The 19,983-nt window shown below is 41.0% G+C and overlaps 1 protein-coding gene across 1 annotated transcript in view; it reads left to right on the forward strand.

Annotated features, from left to right (window-relative positions):
• ALDH1A1 (aldehyde dehydrogenase 1 family member A1) overlaps positions 1-19,983 on the forward strand; it is a 52,394-nt gene that overhangs the window by 9,200 nt on the left and 23,211 nt on the right. Inside the window, exons 2-3 of the mRNA XM_073345141.1 lie at positions 5,784-5,888; positions 15,410-15,550. Of these exons, the coding sequence (XP_073201242.1) occupies positions 5,784-5,888; positions 15,410-15,550 (246 nt within the window). The remainder of the gene's footprint in view (positions 1-5,783; positions 5,889-15,409; positions 15,551-19,983) is intronic.

Raw genomic sequence — 19,983 nt, forward strand, 5'->3', positions numbered from 1 at the left:
ATTTTAGGGGGTTCAGCCACCACTACCCCAGCCGTGTTGTTTGACTCCTTCAATGGAGATGGAGGCAACACGGAAGCAGGTTTTGGGGACGAAGAAGATGATGATGATGAGGTTGTAGATAGCTCACAGCAAGCAAGCGGAGAAACCAGTTTTCCTGACAGCCAGGAATTGTTTCTCACCCTGGACCTGGAGCCAGTACCCCCTGAACCCACCCAAGGCTGCTTCCTGGACACGGCAGGCGGAGAAGGGACCTCTGGTGAGTGTACCTTTTAAAATACTATACATGGTTTAAAAGCAAGCATGTGAAAGGATTACTTTGCCCTGGCATTCGCGGCTCTCCTGGATGTACTCCCAAAGCCTTTGCAAAAGGTTTCTGGGGAGGGCAGCCTTATTGCATCCTTCATGGTAGGACACTTTACCACTCCAGGCCAGTAACACGTACTCGGGAATCATTGTACAACAAAGCATTGCAGTGTATGTTTGTTGGCGTTCAAACAACATCCGTTCTTTATCTCTCTGTGTTATCCTCAGGAGAATCAGATATAATTCATGGTCACCTGGTTGAAATAGAGTGCTTTTCTTCAGGGGACACTCAGAGAAGCCCGTTCCTGCCGGGCTGTTTGCCTGTGGCTAAACAGAAATGTCCCCCGCTGTTAGCCACGGGGAAGGGGAGGGTTGAGGGGGTAGCCATGTGGTGGGGGGAGGCAAAATGCGACCTTGTAACGAAAGCACATGTGCTATGTATGTAATGTTAACAGCAAGGTTTATCCTGAAAGAGTGTAGCCACTGTTTTATAAAATGTGTCTTTTTAAATACCGCTGTCCCTGAGAGTAAGTGGCGGGCTGAAGACAGGGCTGAAGCTCAAATGTGGCGGCAGCGTGATGAGAGGAGGCAGGATTCAATGCTGAGGCTGCTGGAGGACCAAACCAGTATGCTCCAGTGTATGGTTGAGCTGCAGCAAAGGCAGCTGGAGCACAGACTGCCACTACAGCCCCTGTGTAACCAACCGCCCTCCTCCCCAAGTTCCATAGCCTCCACACCCAGACACCCAAGAACGCGGTGAGGGGGCCACCGGCCAACCAGCCACTCCGCCACAGAGGATTGCCCAAAAAAAAGAAAGCTGGCATTCAATAAATTTTAAAGTTGAAAACTTTTAAAGTGCTGTGTGGCATTTTCCTTCCCTCCTCCACCACCCCTCCTGGGCTACCTTGGTAGTCATCCCCCTATTTGTGTGATGAATGATTAAAGAATGCATGAATGTGAAGCAACAATGACTTTATTGCTTCTGCAAGCGGTGATCGAAGGGAGGAGAGGAGGGTGGTTAGCTTACAGGGAAGTAGAGTGAACCAAGGGGCGGGGCGTTTCATCAAGGAGAAACAAACAGAACTTTCACACCATAGCCTGGCCAGTCATGAAACTGGTTTTCAAAGCTTCTCTGATGCGTACTGCGCCCTCCTGTGCTCTTCTAACCGCCCTGGTGTCTGGCTGCACGTAACCAGCAGCCAGGCGATTTGCCTCAACCTCCCCCCCCGCCATAAACGTCTCCCCCTTACTCTCAAGATATTGTGGTGCACACAGCAAGCAGTAATAACAGTGGGAATATTGGTTTCGCTGAGGTTTAAGTGAGTCAGTAAACTGCGCCAGCGTGCCTTTAAACGTCCAAATGCACATTCTACCATCATTCTGCACTTGCTCAGCCTGTTGTTGAACAGCTCCTGACTACTGTCCAGGCTGCCTGTGTACGGCTTCATGAGCCATGGCATTAAGGGGTAGGCTGGGTCCCCAAGGATACATATAGGCATTTCAACATCCCCAACGGTTATTTTCTGGTCTGGGAAGAAAGTCCCTTCCTGCAGCTTTTGAAACAGACCAGAGTTCCTGAAGATACAAGAATCATGTACCTTTCCTGGCCATCCCACATTGATGTTGGTGAAACGTCCCTTGTGATCCACCAGAGCTTGCAGCACTATTGAAAAGTACCCCTTGCGGTTTATGTACTCGGCGGCTTGGTGCTCCGGTGCCAAGATAGGGATATGGGTTCCGTCTATGGCCCCGCCACAGCAACTGCTGGGCCAGTCCAGTTTTGCACCACTCTTAAAAAGAGGCTATGTCTTAAAGGCACAAAAGAGAGCACAGTATTTGATGCAAAACTATTATAATCAGTTTACCAAGGTATAATGTTCACCATAAAGAAAAACACTTACCCTAATTTACCATGGTGACATGTGAGATGTCAAATTTTCCTTATAGTTACAAAAGAAAATAACTGCAGTATCTCCAACACCCCTTGCTGGTAACTGTAGGTAAATGTTGACTTTTTGATAGCAACTGCTTTGGTTTCTTTCACAGCATTTTATAGGGAGACGTTGTTTATACCGGCTGTACAGGCACTCATACTAACCTTCAAGCAGGATTTACAAGTAACTGAACACCAAGGAGAGAGACAGAATTACCCATTTATGAAATCCTCATTTTGTGTAGTTTTAGAACATATGCAGTCAGCTTAGGGACGATCAGTGTGGCCTAATACCAAGGGGAAGGAAAGTGCCATATGGAATAGACTACAAAATTCAGAGTAAAAAGCAGATAAGATTGGGTGGTGATTTTATCCCTGCCAATCCTGAAACTTCTCTGCTGTCTTTGAAGAAAGTGCTCACATTTGACTCTGTTGTCATCCAGACATTCTAAGGAATTCAAATATTTACTTCTTGCGGGGGATTATTCCAGAGTGAGAGTGAATTTGCAAATAAGATAATCAAATGTTTTCCTGTGTGAGTGACGTCATTTGTGTGTTTAATGTTACTGATGATGGATAATGATATCCATTCCATCTAGTTTTATTAAAGTGTGCTTCTGTGCCAGGATATCTCAATGTTCCTATCTGTGCGTGAGGGTGGTTGTTCCAGCTATAAAAAGGAAAACTGGCATGTGCTGCTCTTTCTGCCTGTATAAAGGTTAAAGCTACATATGTAATGCAGTTCCTGGCAAATATGAAATAATCTTTGGATGTGATCTCAGCAGTTTTAAGGTTGCTGCATCAACCAGTTTAATTATCTTTGCTTTATACTGGCCACAGTACATTTTTTGTTATTCATTATGTTTGTTAATTGCCAACAACGTGCTCAGTCCTATATAAGAGCTTAAAATCGAAAAGACAGAAACCAATAAGACAGGATACCCAGAGGGGAGAATAGCTTACTGTTTTGATTAGTTTTTAAATGTCACATACTAGCCCACTTCTAGTGTGGACCGTGCAAGAAGTTAGTCATTAGAAATCATTGGAATGAGAACCAGTTGCTGGTTTGGTTACCTGGGGTGAGGAAGGTATTCCAGGCAAAGGCAAAAGCATGGAATAAGGCACAGAGAAAAATGTGAGAGAAGGAGATAAATGGAACATCAAGTCTGGTGTCATTTATAGAGGGAAAATGGTGAGACAGACATGATAAAAGATTTAATCAGAGATATAGGGTGGAGCAAAGTTGTGTAAGGCCAAGAAATGCTAATCTGATGTGGTGGATGACTGGGATCCAATGAAGACACTCAAGTGGGTGGTGACGTAATCACAAAAACAGTACGGTATATCAGAAAACAATTTTTTTCTCGTTTCCTATGATTGGAAATCCCCTTTTCACAAAATATATAACACTATAGCAGATACATTTTAAAATCCATACACACACACACACACACACACAAAATTAAAAGAACATTAAGGTTGCAAAGTGGAGCTCTCCTGGGAACTAAAGTTGGTAACCATCTTGCCTAAAAATACTATGTGGTTATGTAATTAAAGACCATGCACCAAGTTCCTTGCCGGTGTAAATTTGGTGCAGCTCAGCACCAGCAGAAAAATAGGCCCACACTATTGTAATGCATACATACAGCCTTCACTTTTGCGTTGCCAGACTTTTGAGAGCTTAACTTTGTGTCTGTGTGAAACTTCCTAGGGGTGTGTTGTTTTTAAAACAAAAAAAATTAAAAAAAATGATAAAACAAACATAGGTGTTGGAACTAGGAATGCTGGGCGTGCTGCAGCACCCCTTGGCTTGAAGTGGTTTCCATCATATACAGGGTTTACAGTTTGGTTCAACGGTTCTCTGCACCCCCACTATGCAGATTGTCAGGGGGGCTGGAACAACAAAGAAATTCTGTCCCACACAAACCTTTGCTAGAAAACAGTAGGATACTCTCAATGTGTGTGCAGAACAAGGGAAGGGCTCCTGCAGGATGATGCAGGGCTGCCCTGAAGCGCTTCATCATGCCCTACATAATTTCAAACACTGACTGGAAGGATATGGGACTCCTTTGGAATGAAAACACATAGTCAACCTTAACTATAGACCTTGTTTCACAATCCATCTGTAATACTCTAGAATTAACATGGAAACAAGTTACTGTGCACCATGGTCTGCTCTCAGGTCATGGTGCAACCTACTGAAGTCAGTGTGGTTTCCCCCACGTAGCTGAGAATGCAATTTGACCCACTATATTTAGAATGTATCTCATTGCACAGTGTTTTCACTTAAATAACACAATAATTTATAGTATTATAACCGTTTTAATAAGTTTCCAGCATTGTTGCATGCATTTTGAAATATACGTGCAATGTGTCTTTAAGATCCATCTAATCGTTACAAAGACAATCCATGTTTTGGCTAAATAAGCAGTGTCATTTTAGTAAATGCCTCTTGATCTGTGGATACTCCTCCATGAAATGAAATAGATTCCTTAGTTCCTGTAAAAGATTAATATCATTACATTTCTGCTTTTAAATAAGCTTTTTATTAGGATCATATTAAATGAAGCACCAGTCCGCAGGCCAGAGGGATTTGGAAATAAAATCACAGAGATTAGAGTTCCTTTTTATTTTTCTCCTGTGATATGGAAGTAAAGGAGTGTACAAACCACATTTTCTTGCTCTTGCACTATGCCTCAATGGTTCCTTCTTTGTTGTAGATTTCATTAAATTGGCTGCAGCACTTTAGTGTTGTCTTTCATTTAAGAGACACATGTTGTTTGAAAGGAAATGAAAGAAAAGTTAGATAAACAGTTAAATAAAATTGCTCTCTCCAAAACATCTATGACTGCTCTGACCTAGTTGTTTGTCGTCTTCTGTTAGGTGACAAATCTTCTGCCTCTGAGACACAAAGGCTCCCCTGGCAGCAAAACCTGTGTGGTTCTGCTGGGCAAAAGGGAGACAGGATTTCAAGAGGGCTATACAGGGAGTTTACATTCCCTGTGCAGCACAGAGCTCAGTTTCTCAAAGAGATTCCTGTATGCCTGCGGAGCAGGACAGGAGAATATACTGCTACACCATTCCATCTGCCGTCTCTACCCATGTTGAAGGGGTTTATTAATACTAGAGGAGCTGCAGTAGTTGTGAAAGTGGATAGAAGGCTCTGTAGGTCATATACTGCCTTCTATCCACTTGTGCTAGTTCCCTGAGTGCCAATGATCTTAAAGAAGCAATTATTTTATTATATGAGATGAAAGCCATGAGCGAATGTCTGCATTTTTTAAGTCATTGGTGACTCGAAGCAGATAGGTGAATGTTACTGAAATTTTCAAAATCTTTAAAATTCCACATTTATTTATCCGTATTTACTCTGCAGAACTCGAAGGGGCCTATTCCCCATTGATGCATAGGGACCTAAAACAAAAAAGGATCGTTGGATAGCTATCAGGTGACACCATACTAATATTTCATTGCAACAAGTAATAAACCACGACGATATCTGTGTTATTGATGATGTTCCACTCTTTGTTTCCTTATTTCTTTGCAGATATTTATAAATAATGAATGGCATGATGCAACTAATGGCAAAAAATTTGCAGTCTATAACCCTGCAACTGGAGATAAAATTTGTGAGGTTGAAGAAGGAGACAAGGTAGGTTTTTAAAGCTTTGCCATGTCACTGCTTTCTTTGTATCCAATCCAGCACTTGCAAGGCAATGGGACATATGCTGTGCTGGTGCCAATTGACACAGTTCCACGACTTCCGTGGAGCTATACCAGCTTCCCCCAGCAGAGCATTTGGCTCCATGACAGCTTTGCTATTGATTACGCTGAGATCAGGAGCAAGACCTTTTTATCAGCCACTACTCCAGTGTACAGTAGTTTGTGAATCTGGAAAAGGATTTAGTCGCTCAAGTAAACTTGAAAAAAGAGAACATTTAAGAAACAAAGCCCCAAACCCTGTGTTTGGCTAATTGTTTTCTTGATTCATCTTACTATTATTCTGGCTATTTATGTCTGTATTCTTTCCTCCCATACTGCCCAGCTCCTTCTTCTGATTGTTCCTTCAGTGAAGATATAATGACATACCTGATACCATGAAAATAACTGGGATACAATGTATTCATCACTGACTGATTTATTTCAAAGTTTTGCTTACTGTGAAAGCCTTTCTTAACAGTTCTATTCACACTAAGCGCATGTACTATGTAAGGACAGTTACAATAGTCAGCCACACTGGTATTTGGCCACGCTAGCCACGTTAATCCCTTAACTCATATATAAAATGTCAGGGAATCTTTGCTAACAAGTGGTCACAACTCTGTATGTATGTCTTTTGTGAATGATGACACTTCCAATAAGAGAGTGCATCCTTACAGCACAGTGGATCATTGATTTCATACAGATTTGCAGTGATGAATTCTGCCTGCTGGATCACCAGCACCAGTTCCTGTGAAATGGATCTGGCTCATACATTCCTAATTGTTAAGATTTGATGGGAGGACTGCAAAAGGTGGTAATAGCTGAAGAGAAATGTACTTATTTTGCCATGTATAAGACCATTTAGGGGGAAAAAGATACACTTACATACAGATTTCAAAAATCTGGAATGGAACCTGAAGAGCTGAAGAGCAACTTTCGTATCTTTTCATAATTTTGTATAATTTTCTGTTTGAAAAGACTTTGCTTAATAATACTATCTAGTTTCAGTGCACATTATCAAGTACAGAGAGATATGTTTAAATATAGCAGGCTCTTTTGTTTCCATAGTTTTAGGACTGATATCCAGAGACATTTTTTGGATGAACTCTCTAAAAGGAAGCCTGAGATGAGGGTGTTCTATTTCTAGCTGACAACTGTAGAAAAACTTTTAACTAGACCTGTGGAAAAAATTACTGGTTTTATCTGTTAATGTTTTCATCCATGCAAATATTTGCCTTTGTGAATCTTCATTCCCGAGCATGCATGGATACACAGGCACATGCAGGCACACATTTTTTCTGTTTCTATAAAGTTTTCTCATTTGTGACATCATTTTTGGCCTCAAAATTGGCCCGTTTTTGCTTAGAAAAGTTTGCACACAAATAATGAGTTTTGTGTATATAGATGGGTCCGTGGTGAAATTAATAACAAAATGCAGAAAATACAATTTTTCAGGGCTTTTGCATTTCATTAGAAATATTTTGCACCTGTTTTAATACTAAGTACCCAGTCCTGTTTTCATTGTATATTTCATAACTCCCACTAAGTCAACAGCCATAAAGAAATGCTTATTGGGCTGAATCTTCAAATGTGATCACACCACAATTACCCTAAAAAAGTGAGATGGCCAGAGGCTAGGTCAGTCCCTTTTGTGACTTTGAGGATAAACAGGCTGGGACGCTACATCCACCAGATGACACTGTCATCAACAGAGTCACTGTCCACACCATTTTCTGGAGGACCCCATGTAACCCCTTTTGCCTTGACTTATGAAACTGTACCTTGCTTTTAGAAGCCCTGGCAAAAGATGTTTTAATTACGCTCTCAGCTGGTGTAGAATGGTTGTTGAAAGTGCTTTTGGCAGATTGAAATCCCATTGGAGATGTTTATGACCCATTTGGATTCCAGTGTCTGTATTACCGTCAATGCTGTACTGTGGCTTGCTGTGCTCTTCACAATCTTTGCAAAGCCAGAGGCGAGTCATTTCCTCCTGAATGGAGCTATGACAGATAGGGGCCACTGAATCAGTACACTCAGTCAGAAGCCACTGCTGGAGCTGGATGTACCCAGGCAGAAGTCAGGGATGCTTTGTGCTCGCACATTATAAACTTGCATGGCCCAATGGAAGAAGAAGAATAGTACATTTGTGAATGTGCTTGTCGGGGGTGGGTGGATGGAACTCATTGATTGATGGTGAGGGAGGGGTGGAAGGTTGGGGAGGGGTGGAAGGTTGATTGTCATGCAATATGCTTATGACCACTTCCCGAATGGGGTTGGGTGGTTGGTCCACAGTATGGACTGACGTAAGGAAGTGATTAAAATACGGATTGAGGTAGCTAACTGTTTAGAGGACTAGTGTTTGCATATTAATTCCTAATCGTCCCTAATCATGTGTTTTACCTTTATAATTTGAAATGTACATTGTGTGATGTGATGCAGTGATAGCAATACACTTTCTTGATGATAAAATCAAAAGCTTTATTTATAAACATGTATCAGGAAAGTACGCCGTTAACCCATTGCCAGGAAGGCCAGTGGCCATTACCACACCAAAACACCAGTACACAACAGAACCCTTTTTTTAAAAAAAAAAGCGCATGAACAAGAGCAAACAGAAACCCCCTACTGTTGCATGTCCCCTGCCCCCACCCCCTATTCTCCTTGCCCTTCTTTTCCCTTTTGCCACTCGGTGCTGGGTGAGATGGGAGGGGGTCTATATGGAGGATAGCAAGGGGCAAAGTTGCCTTTCCCAGTCGTTCATGGGGCCTGCTTGCGTGGGCCACCCAGCCATGGAGTTTTTCCCAGCTGTTTCTGGACTGCATCACAAGGCACGGTGAAAGAGAGTCAAGCTCCGATATGAGTGATGCAGCAAGAGCTGATACTCTTGTGGCCATTAGTGATATCAGCTGCTCAGCTCTGTCCTCTACCTTTAGCCACCATTCCTGTTCCAGGAACTGCAAAACAAGAGACAGCTCCCATGTTGAAATCCTGCCCTCAAACCTGAGCCTTTCCTCTTGCCTCTCGCCATGACTTTCCTCTCTCTATAAGTCCCTCCATCTTTGGTGCTGGACCTGCTTGTTGGCCAACTCCAGAATTTCAACCATATGTTCATCATGGAAACAGTCTGTGAAGGTGCAAGGTGAAGGTTCAGGCTTCTGCTGCAGTATAGGTGAGCGGTGGAGGTGCTGCAGCCAAGAAGAGGTCAAGGGGCCTGGAACAGGACAAGATACAGAGGGATATTGTCTCAGATAAACTCAGAGCAGGAGCATAGACAAATTTCTTGTTGTATTTCAAGGACTTAAAATGTTACTTTTCCAAGCTTCAGACCACAGAAGCTCCCTGGACACAGCCTGCTTAATCCCAGCAACAGAAGTACAGGAACAATGGAAAGTTAATTTGAAAGCTGGTTTTTGCTTTCTAAAAATTGTAGAACTACTTGGCCTTGCGAGGTGGGAGCATCAGTGGCTGAGCTCCAAAAGCTTTTTCTATCATTTCAGGCCTTCCATATTTTGGAGGACATAACAGTCCTTTTTGTGCCCAATTGACACAGAGAGATGTTATTCTAGTCTGCTGGTCAGAAACCTGCAGCGTATGCAGCTGAAGTGTTCATACGTATAGTGACTGAACAGCACATCTATGAGTGGAGTTGGCTGGTCAGCTACCAAGGTGGCCCAGGAAAATGATTCCTTTTCTGAAATGTGACTGCCTATCTGGAGTTCCTGTTTCAAGAAAAGTTTACAGCTATCAGCACCAGGAACTGGGTCATAATTCATGACTGAATCAACAGGATGATTTCTTAGCTTCCGCATGGCTTAGCCTGTTATGGCTGCCCACAAACACATAGAACTCCACAGCCATCCTCCTTATCCCCACTCCTTTCCCCAGCCACATTTCTGGACCAAATTTCAAACTCTAGTCAAATATGGCACAAAGAGTTTTGTCACCTATGGACTGCATGGACTACTTCTAACTGACATGGACTAGATTAGTAAATGGAAAACATTTCCCCTTCCCCTTCCCACAGTTCACTGTTTTCAGTCAAACTCCTCATAAAACGGTCATGAAGTCAGTGAGTTGCCCAAGGTGCAGTTCTGATCCCTGGTTTGAGACCAGAGTAATGTTAATCCACTCCATGAACTGGTCACCAAGCCAGTAAATTTGCAATGCTGCCAGCTTCTTTGCTATTTCCTGGTACACGTGGTCATTCTAAGTACTCTGACTAAAGGATACAGTTTTGCTGGCTTTATACCAGAGATTTACCCAAATCTGGCTGTGCTCCCATGACCATGAAGCAGTACGCTTTGCAAAAGACTTCTTCTGCTCAGCCTTTATTGCAAACCCAGAAGAGTCTCATGGTGGGTTTGTAGCTCAGTGTTGGGAAGACAATGGACGGGTTGAACACTGACCTATCAAGCTGCTGCATTACACCAATGGGGATTCTGTCTGTTTCCCTTGAGTGGATTGGAGATGCTAAGGACAGAGCGGACAAAGGAAGTTGGCCCATGGAACTATGGGATACTTTTGGCAGACTCTCAGGACCAAGTCAGAGTAGGCTGCATCTACACTGTAAAGCAACAGAGCTTAAATCCTGGGTCCATACCCTCCACCCCTGCAGGGTCCTAGAACCTAGGTCTGAGCCCAAGAGATTTGTGTGTAAACAGAAGAGGGTTTGGGCTCAAGTCTGAATCTGGGCCCGGGCTTACTTTGCAGAGTAGACATACCCAAAGTTTCACTGTCACAAAAACCCCTTCATATTCAGCCTAAATGCCCCCTTAATGTTCTCGGATTTCTCCCAGTTTTATCGCTTTTTACTAGACCAAATCATTTGTTTACTTTATTATATATTCAGCCTTTGAATACATAGGAGCTGTTGCTCAGCTTCCCATCCCCTTCCAGTAATCATTTAACCCTAATATGGTACTGATCCAGATCCAGCATAAAATATTCTGTCTGCAGCATAATTCTGTGGATTCTAAATTACAGGTTTCAGCACTTTACCAGAAACCTGTACCATAGATTTGACGATAGGATTCAGGTCCAAGTGTGATTGTCTGATAGGTGTCCAAGCATAAGAGCTGATTGTAAGATACCTGGCAATGTTTGGAACATCTTTGCTATTCAAGTTTGGATCTATTTCTTGTAAAATAGATAGCTAGATAAAGTCCCTCATGAGAATGGTTTCCTGTGGTGTCAAATATCTCAGGAGGACTCATGATGTTGGATACATGACTGCATTTATTGAACAAAAACTCCATGTAATGTAAAGCAAATGCACATCTATAACAAGTGTTTTGTTTTTTTAAAAAACCTAGTAAATCTGGCCCTATGAAATCTGGTCTTGGAATTTTTCATTCTTGTCCTTCTCCAGTCCAGGTTGTCTGTAGCTGATGCTCAGTGTGGCTTCATCTTCATTTTTCATTCCTTTTGTCCTTATCCAAAGAATTTCATAACCACTCTTGATTGTATCTCACTGGCATTGTAGGTATCTTTCATGTAAAGTGCTACCCCTCTGTCAGGGTTCCCTCCCTACTCTGAACTCTAGGGTACAGATTTGGGGACCCGCATGAAACACCCCCTAAGCTTATTTCTACCAGCTTAGGTTAAAAACTTGCCCAAGGTACAAATCCTTCCTGGTCCTTGGATGAGTACTGCTGCCACCACCAAGTGAGTTAGACAAAGATTCAGGAAAAGGACCACTTGGTGTTCCTGTTTTCCCAAAATATTCCCCCAAACCCCTTCACCCCCTTTCCTGGGGAGGCTAGAGAGTAATCTACCAACCAGATAGGTAAACAAGGCAAGCACAGACCAGACCCTTGGGTTTTTAGGACACTAAAAACCAATCACATTCTTTAAAAAAACAGAACTTTATTATAAAGAAAAAAAGTAAAAGAAGCACCTCTGTGAAATCAGGATGGAAAGTAATAAGACTTAAAACACAGATAATTCCCCCGTAGGCAAAACTTCAAAGTCACAAAAAACAGGGATAAACCTCCCTCTTAGCACAGGGAAAATTCACAAGCTAAAACAAAAGATAATCTAACACATTCCTTGCTATTACCTACTATTTCTGTAATGTTAGATGTATCATTTCAGAAGGAGCTGGATTACTTGCTTGGTCTCTCTCTGTCTCGGAGAGAACACACACAGAGCACAAAAACAAAGCCTTCCCAGATTTGAAAGTATCTTCTTTCCCCATTGGTCCTTCTGGTCAGGTGCCAACTAGGTTAATTGAACTGATTAACCCCTTACAGGTAAGGGGATTCTGTACCTCTGGCCAAGAGGGATTTTATATTACTGCATCCATAAAGATTGTTACCCTTCCCTTTATATTTATGACACCTTCTACTACTTCTCTTTTTAATCTTTAAAAATCAAGTTACATTGCAAATCAGGTTGGCCTGATATTTGATCATCCTCAAATTAAATTACTCATGACCTGCAACTGTTCACTTAACATTTGAAACTCTTGTAGCTTTCATTCTTTACAAGCAATCTAACAACTCGTTAAATAAAGAGATAATGCTGTTCAGCATACAGGTTTGCTTCATATGCAGTAATTTTGTAAACTAATGTGTAATGACAACTGCTATTAACTAAATTGTCTAGTGAAATGTACAAATCTAATAAATTACAGTCATTGTAAACCTAATATTCTAGAGTCTAGTCTTTAGCCAAGAGATTTTAGGAATTTAATTTGTATGTACAATAGAGTTAACAGAGAGCTGTACACTGCCTTTCAGTGTGTTTTTTTTTTAAGTGAAGATTACAAAGTACAGACACATATGTGAATGGGAATGGTTTTCCTTTCAGTTAGATGGCTCTTTTAGGCTATGCTCACTAATCCTGAAGGCCCCTAGTAATAATAAAGCATGACTACATTTATTTAACAAATGGTCAGTGAGATGTAAAGTAAATGCACATTTATAACAAGTGTTAAAAAAAAAAAAAAAAAACCTAGTAAGCCTGGCCATGTGCATAATTATCTGTCTCTGTCTCTTGGTGTAGATTTTCTATGTTAAATTAAGTCTCATACAACTGACAGAACAGTTTTATATTTTATATTTTTTGCTCAAAGGATTAATTAGTTGAATTTTTGTTTTGCTTTCTGGTTTTATGGATTCTAACTAGCTATTTTTTACTGTAGAAAAGATCACTGCAAAAATAAGCATTTGATCATATATAGACTAAAAGCATCTATTATCCTTAGGCCAATAGGCACCATAAAATTAAACAGTATTAATTATTATTTTATACAGTTGTTCTGGGTCATTAATATCTGACAGAGTGCATGGGAGAATTTTGAAATTTCAACAAGTATGATGGAAAATGTCTTGAACATATTTGCATTTTTTTTTACAACTAGATCTGCAAATTCTATTCATTATATGATATTGGAATCACAATTAATTAAAATGAGCATTTGAGACCATTTTAAATGGTCTAGCCCAACATTTTCACCCTTGGGTGCCTAAAACTAGGCACTTAAATAAATGGCCTAATTGTCAGAGGTGCTGAGCACCCACAACTCACTATTGGCTTATGTGTGGATCAGATGGGTTGTGAATTTGTGGGAGTGAGGAAGAGGATCTGCCACTGTGCAGACCATTCAATCCTCTCTCTCAAAGCAGGGCCACATTAAGGGTACATGGAGGCTACTTCAGCCATTGAGCTGAGATTGCCTCTGCAGAGCAGCTACAAGGCTACTCAATCGGCTTGTAGGGTGGATGTTCCCTCATTCTGCTGTGCATTTCCCCTGGTATTCATGCTGAGTGAAGGGGTGGGGCGTAATACCATAGAGACATTGTGTACCATTGATTTTTACACTCGTAGGAAAACATTATGTCTAAATCAGTACATGGATTACATTCCATCATACAGTGTATATAGTTGTTTCATCCATGATAAAGTATAAATGTTCAATTGGGGATCAAATCCTTATCCCTTCACAATGTCCAACTACATGGTCTATGCATGTGGTAGCTTCCATTTAGGGAAGGAATCCTCTCCATCAGGCTACAAAATATTAGCGGAATATTAGCTTTATTGTAGCCTCAATATTCCCCATAGCTACCGTGCCTTCCCATGTAGGTGGGATTGGTCAGCAGAGCTACATGGTCATGAATCCACCTGCTCCACGCACTCCTTTCCTTCATCCTGCCCCCAAACCTCATGCTGACTTGGACACAGAGAGCCACTGTGGAGCTGTCTGTGCTGTGATAGTAAATACCCACTGTAGGAAGATCCTGCCTGCATAGCAGGTCTGCACTGGTTCTTTTGCTTTCTGGGCTCTCTGTGACATGATTTGTCCCTCACTAAGTCATTGAAGGATAATTCAATTTCAGTTATCAATATTGATTAAAAATATTGGGCCTGATTCACCTTTCACAACAATTTTACCCTAGTGTTGAATTCAGTGGAGTTACTCCTGATTTACACCAGTGTGAGAGGAGAATCAGGCAAATTACAGTGTGGGACAAATTTTCAGAAGTTGCTGCTTAAATTTTACATGCAAATTGCTCTACAGATAGATTCCTACTTTTTCTAGAAATATTCTTTCAAAAAAACCAAAGGGCTGAATTGAACCTCCATTGGTATTTTACTTGGAAAAGGAGCAGCAGGATGTGTGAAGTATGACAAACTCCCAAATACTGAAAATCATTTCTAAATAGGCCTTTAATTGCTTCTTTTTGCATCCTAGAACACCCTCCATGTAGATACAATTCCCGCACAGTGAAATATACATTGCTCCATTGTTGTGAAAGCCAAAAGATTAATAATAAACAGTATTATAAAAACTGCCATAGGCTGACAAGTTAACATGTTTAATTTAGAGACAGTGCCAGCATTGTGGAGTGCTTAGGGTTGGCAATTAAAACCTGGTCAATTAATCAGACGCTTCCATGATTTAGGGTGCTTAGGTCCTGCACTTTCAATTAAAAAAACAAAGATGATTTGTTTTCCAAAGAATACATTTGTGATCATCATATGAAATATTTTGGGACATATTTTGAATCTGGCCTTAACCAAGCCTTTGGGCGGTTTTATGTCTAGAATTTAGGCTACATTAGATGTTTAGATGCCTGATTTGTGGGTACGGGCAGCTACCTGGACATTGAAATAGATTGTTACACCTGCAAATAACAGGGGGTGCTAAAATGGGGGGTAAGTTTTTGAAAATCTAGACTTAAAAGTGGAGTTCCTTAATATACTTTTATGTATGGGCTTTGAGACTTCAGCTGTTTCCTATATCACTTCATATAACTGGGAAACTTTTCAAGTGATAGTGAGCATGTTTGAAAAAAACTGATGTAAAATGAGTGTTCTCTAATTAGACTGTAAGTTGCTTGCAGCAAGTTTGATGTCTTGTATTTATTCTGCAAAATGCCTAGCACACTTAAGGTGCTGTACAGATAGGAAAAAAACAGGATTATATAACAGAATCAAATAAATCTCCATATTGTTCACACACAGGAGGACATAGACAAAGCTGTTAAAGCAGCGAGAAAAGCTTTCCAGCTTGGGTCGCCATGGCGTACAATGGATGCTTCGGAACGGGGAAGGCTCTTAAATAAACTAGCTGACTTAATTGAAAGAGATCGTCTACTCTTAGCTGTAAGTATAAAGCATTTACAGAAAGAAGGGAAAGGATGGTCTTATATTGATGCCCTGATTTTCACAGGACACATCATCAGTGGGAGAAGTTGGTGCTCAGCCCTTCTGAAAATCAGGCCATGTCAGTGCTTGTTTTCAGCCAAGTCTCTGACTGGCTTGTTTTGTGTTGCTAATTGGCATGTTTAAATGACCAACACTTTTGTACCCTCATTCAGCAAAGCAGTTAAACATATGCTCAGCTTTAAGTCATACTCAGATCCTACTAACATCAATGTAACTTCAATGGTATTTAAGTACATGCTCAAAATTGCTAAATCAGGGCCTAAAAGCAAAGCTCCGCTCTTAAAGATGGAAAGAATTTTGGATTTCATTAACGCACCATTTTCATCACTGCCTCTTCCTCCTCCCACTCTCTCCCTTATATCTCACAAATTTTGGATGAAAGACCAAAGGTGCAACATATTTGCTGTTGACAGTGAGAAGGTGAGCAAATAGAGGACCACCTAACTCTGAATATTTAGTAGACTTCTCCTTACTGGAACATTTTAGCAGTCAGATGGCTGACAACTTGCATTAATGCATTTTAAAACTTTACAGCAGTGCTGCAAATAGCTGTGTACATGGTCCAAAATATTTACCTACACCTTTCTCTGTAGCCCAGTTTTGTTGTTGTCATTGAGATGTTCACTTTGCTATTGCAAGCAGTGTTAGAGATGGGGTCTTATAGTAATCAGCTACATAAAAAATAACCACCAGGTATTGTAATAGTTCACAAAATCCTGAGCTGGGACAGTGTTTTTCTGCCAAAGATGCCAGAAATTTAGCCATAGCATCCAGTGTAGCTAACCTCCAAGATAACACAATGATTTAACCACGTTACCCAGAGTAATTCAATCACAGCATTCAAACTATACAGTCAGCAGCTGCAGACGATACCAACAGTTTAATGTAATGGAACTGGCATACTTAGCCTACAAAAATACATAAATATCTGCAAAGAAATCTCCATTTGCCCTTCTCTTTCTTTCTGGCTATAGAGTCTTCTTAAATAACACTTGCCTGCATTCCAAAAGGCTTTTTAAACCAAAAATGAAGATTTATAGGGGCTGTGGTCACTTGCTCACACTTGAGAGTTGGCAACTGCTAGTTTCTAGGGCAGCTTATTTTTCAAAAATCAGATCTGAACATATACTTTTCTTCAGCAAAGTACCCACTTTAAACTAGTCCTGTCAGACCTAACAGAAGAACTAGCTGTCACACTTCTTGGGAAACACAGGGGAAACTACATTGTGAGACTTCCACTGTTTGAACTAGTGGTTTAGCACATTTTAAAGGAGTCATACTTTGGATGTGGATTTTACATACCAATTTTAATGCTGACATATACTGATATTTGTATCTTTGCCATACAGTACAGACTATAGAGGTGTAAGAGTCAACCCTGCAAAAAAAGCAAACATCATTCTAGGGTGTATTAGCAGGAGTCTTGTAAGCAAGACACAAGAAGTAATTCTTCCACTCTACTTCATGCCGATTAGGCCACAACTGGAGTATTGTGTCCAGTTCTGAGCACCACATTTCAGGAAATATGTGGACAAATTGGAGAAAGTCCAGAGAAGAGCAACAAAAATGATGAAAGATCTAGACAACATGACCTATGAGGGAAGATTGAAAAAATTGGGTTTGTTTAGTCTGGAGAAGAGAAGACTGAGAGGGGACATGATAACAGTTTTAAAGTACGTAAAAGGTTGTTATAAGGAGGAGGGAGAAAAATTGTTGTTCTTAACCTCTGAGGATAGGACAAGAAGCAATGGGCTTAAATTGCAGCAAGGGTGGTTTAGGTTGGACATTAGGAAAAGCTTCCTAACTGTCAGAGTGGTTAAGCACTGGAATAAATTGCCTAGCGAGGTTGTAGAATCTCCATCATTGGGGGTTTTAAAAGCAGGTTGGACAAACACCTGTCAGGGATGATCTAGATAATACTTAGTCCTGCCTTGAGTGCAGGGCACTGGACTAGATCACCTCTTGAGGTCCCTTCCAGTTCTGTGATTCTATGAAGAGAAAAGGAAAATAAGCTACTTCCACAAGACAGCTGAAGCAGTCAGTTGTTTTTTTTTACTTGCCAATCCAATAATGTCTAATTACTCCTTTCCTCCCCTACTAAAACCTCTTGTACATCTCTGTTTTCCTTAATTTGTTTTTTATTTTCCATACCTTCCACGTGATATTGGATCCCTCTTCCATTTTAGATAGGAAGAGTTCATAAATTCATAGATTCCATGACCTCTGGGATAACCTCCTGTATAACAAAAACCATAGAACTTCCCAAAGTAATTCAGAGAGCACATCTTTTTTTAAAAAAAAAATCCAATCTTGATTTAAAAGTGATCAATGATGGAGAATTTACCATGACCCTTAGTAAATTATTCTAATGGCTAATTACCCATGCTGTTAAAATTTACACCTTCTTTCCTAAATGAATTTGTCTTGCTTCAACTTCAAGCCATTGGATATTATACCTTTCTCTGCTAGATTGAGGAGCCCATTACCAAATATTTGTTTCCCATGTATGTACTTAAACCCTGTGATCTAATCATCCCTTAACATTCTCTTTGTTAAGCTAAATTGAGCTCCTTGAGTCTATCACTATAAGGCATGATTTCTAATCATTTAATCATTCTTGTGGCTCGTCTCTGAACCATCTCCAATTTATCAACATCCTTCTTGAATGGTGGACACCAGAGCTGGACACAGTATTCCAACAGCAATTGCACCAGTCCCAAATACAGAAGCAAAATATCCTCTATACTCCTACTCAGGATTCCCCTGTTTATACACTAGCCCTTTTGGCCACAGCATTACACTGGGAACTCATGTCGAGCTGATTATAAAGCATGACCCTCAAATCTTTTTCGGAGTCACTGCTTCCCCAGATAGAGTCCCCCATCCCGTAGGTAGAGCCTACATTCTTTGTTCCAAGATGTATACATTTATATTTATCCATATTAAAAACAAATACTGTCTGCTTGTTCTCAGTTTACCAAGCCATCCAGATCATTCTGTATCAGTGACCTGTCCTCTTCATTATTTACTACTCCCCCAATTTTTGGGTCATCAGCAGACTTCATTAATTATGATTTTACGTTTCTTCATAAACCATTGATAAAAATGCTAAATACTGTAGGGCCAAGAACCAAACCCCGCAGTACTCCACTAGAAACCCATCCGTTTGATGATGATTCCCTGTTTACGATTGTATTTTGCAACCTGTTAGCTACCTTTTTAGTCCCTTTAATGTGTGCCATGTTAATTTTATATTCTAGTTTTTTAATCAATGACTTTGTCCTTACCCATAACTATTTTACATTTGGGGACAATGTATACCTTCAGATCAGTGGCACTGCTATGGGTACCCGCATGGCCTCACAGTATGCCAACATTTTTATGGCTGATTTAGAACAACGCTTCCTCAGCTCTCGTCCCCTAAAGCCCCTACTCTACTTGCGCTATATTGATGACATCTTCATCATCTGGACCCATGGAAAAGAAGCCCTTGAGGAATTCCACCATGATTTCAACAATTTCCATCCCACCATCAACCTCAGCCTGGTCCAGTCCACACAAGAGATCCACTTCCTGGACACTACAGTGCTAATAAACAATGGTCACATAAACACCACCCTATACCGGAAACCTACTGACCGCTATTCCTACCTGCATGCCTCCAGCTTTCACCCTGACCACACCACACGATCCATCGTCTACAGCCAAGCTCTGCGATACAACCGCATTTGCTCCAACCCCTCAGACAGAGACAAACACCTACAAGATCTCTGTCAAGCTTTCTTACAACTACAATACCCACCTGCGGAAGTAAAGAAACAGATTGATAGAGCCAGAAGAGTTCCCAGAAGTTACCTACTACAGGACAGGCCTAACAAAGAAAATAACAGAACGCCACTAGCCGTCACCTTCAGCCCACAACTAAAACCCCTCCAACGCATTATTAAGGATCTACAACCTATCCTAAAGGATGACCCAACACTCTCACAAATCTTGGGAGACAGGCCAGTCCTTGCCTACAGACAGCCCCGCAACCTGAAGCAAATACTCACCAACAACCACATACCACACAACAGAACCACTAACCCAGGAACTTATCCTTGCAACAAAGCCTGTTGCCAACTGTGCCCACATATCTATTCAGGGGACACCATCACAGGGCCTAATAACATCAGCCACACTATCAGAGGCTCGTTCACCTGCACATCCACCAATGTGATATATGCCATCATGTGCCAGCAATGCCCCTCTGCCATTTACATTGGTCAAACTGGACAGTCTCTACATAAAAGAATAAATGGACACAAATCAGATGTCAAGAATTATAACATTCATAAACCAGTCGGAGAACACTTCAGTCTCTCTGGTCA

This window comes from Lepidochelys kempii, chromosome 5 (assembly GCF_965140265.1).
Source record: "Lepidochelys kempii isolate rLepKem1 chromosome 5, rLepKem1.hap2, whole genome shotgun sequence".
NCBI lineage: Eukaryota > Metazoa > Chordata > Testudines > Cheloniidae > Lepidochelys > Lepidochelys kempii.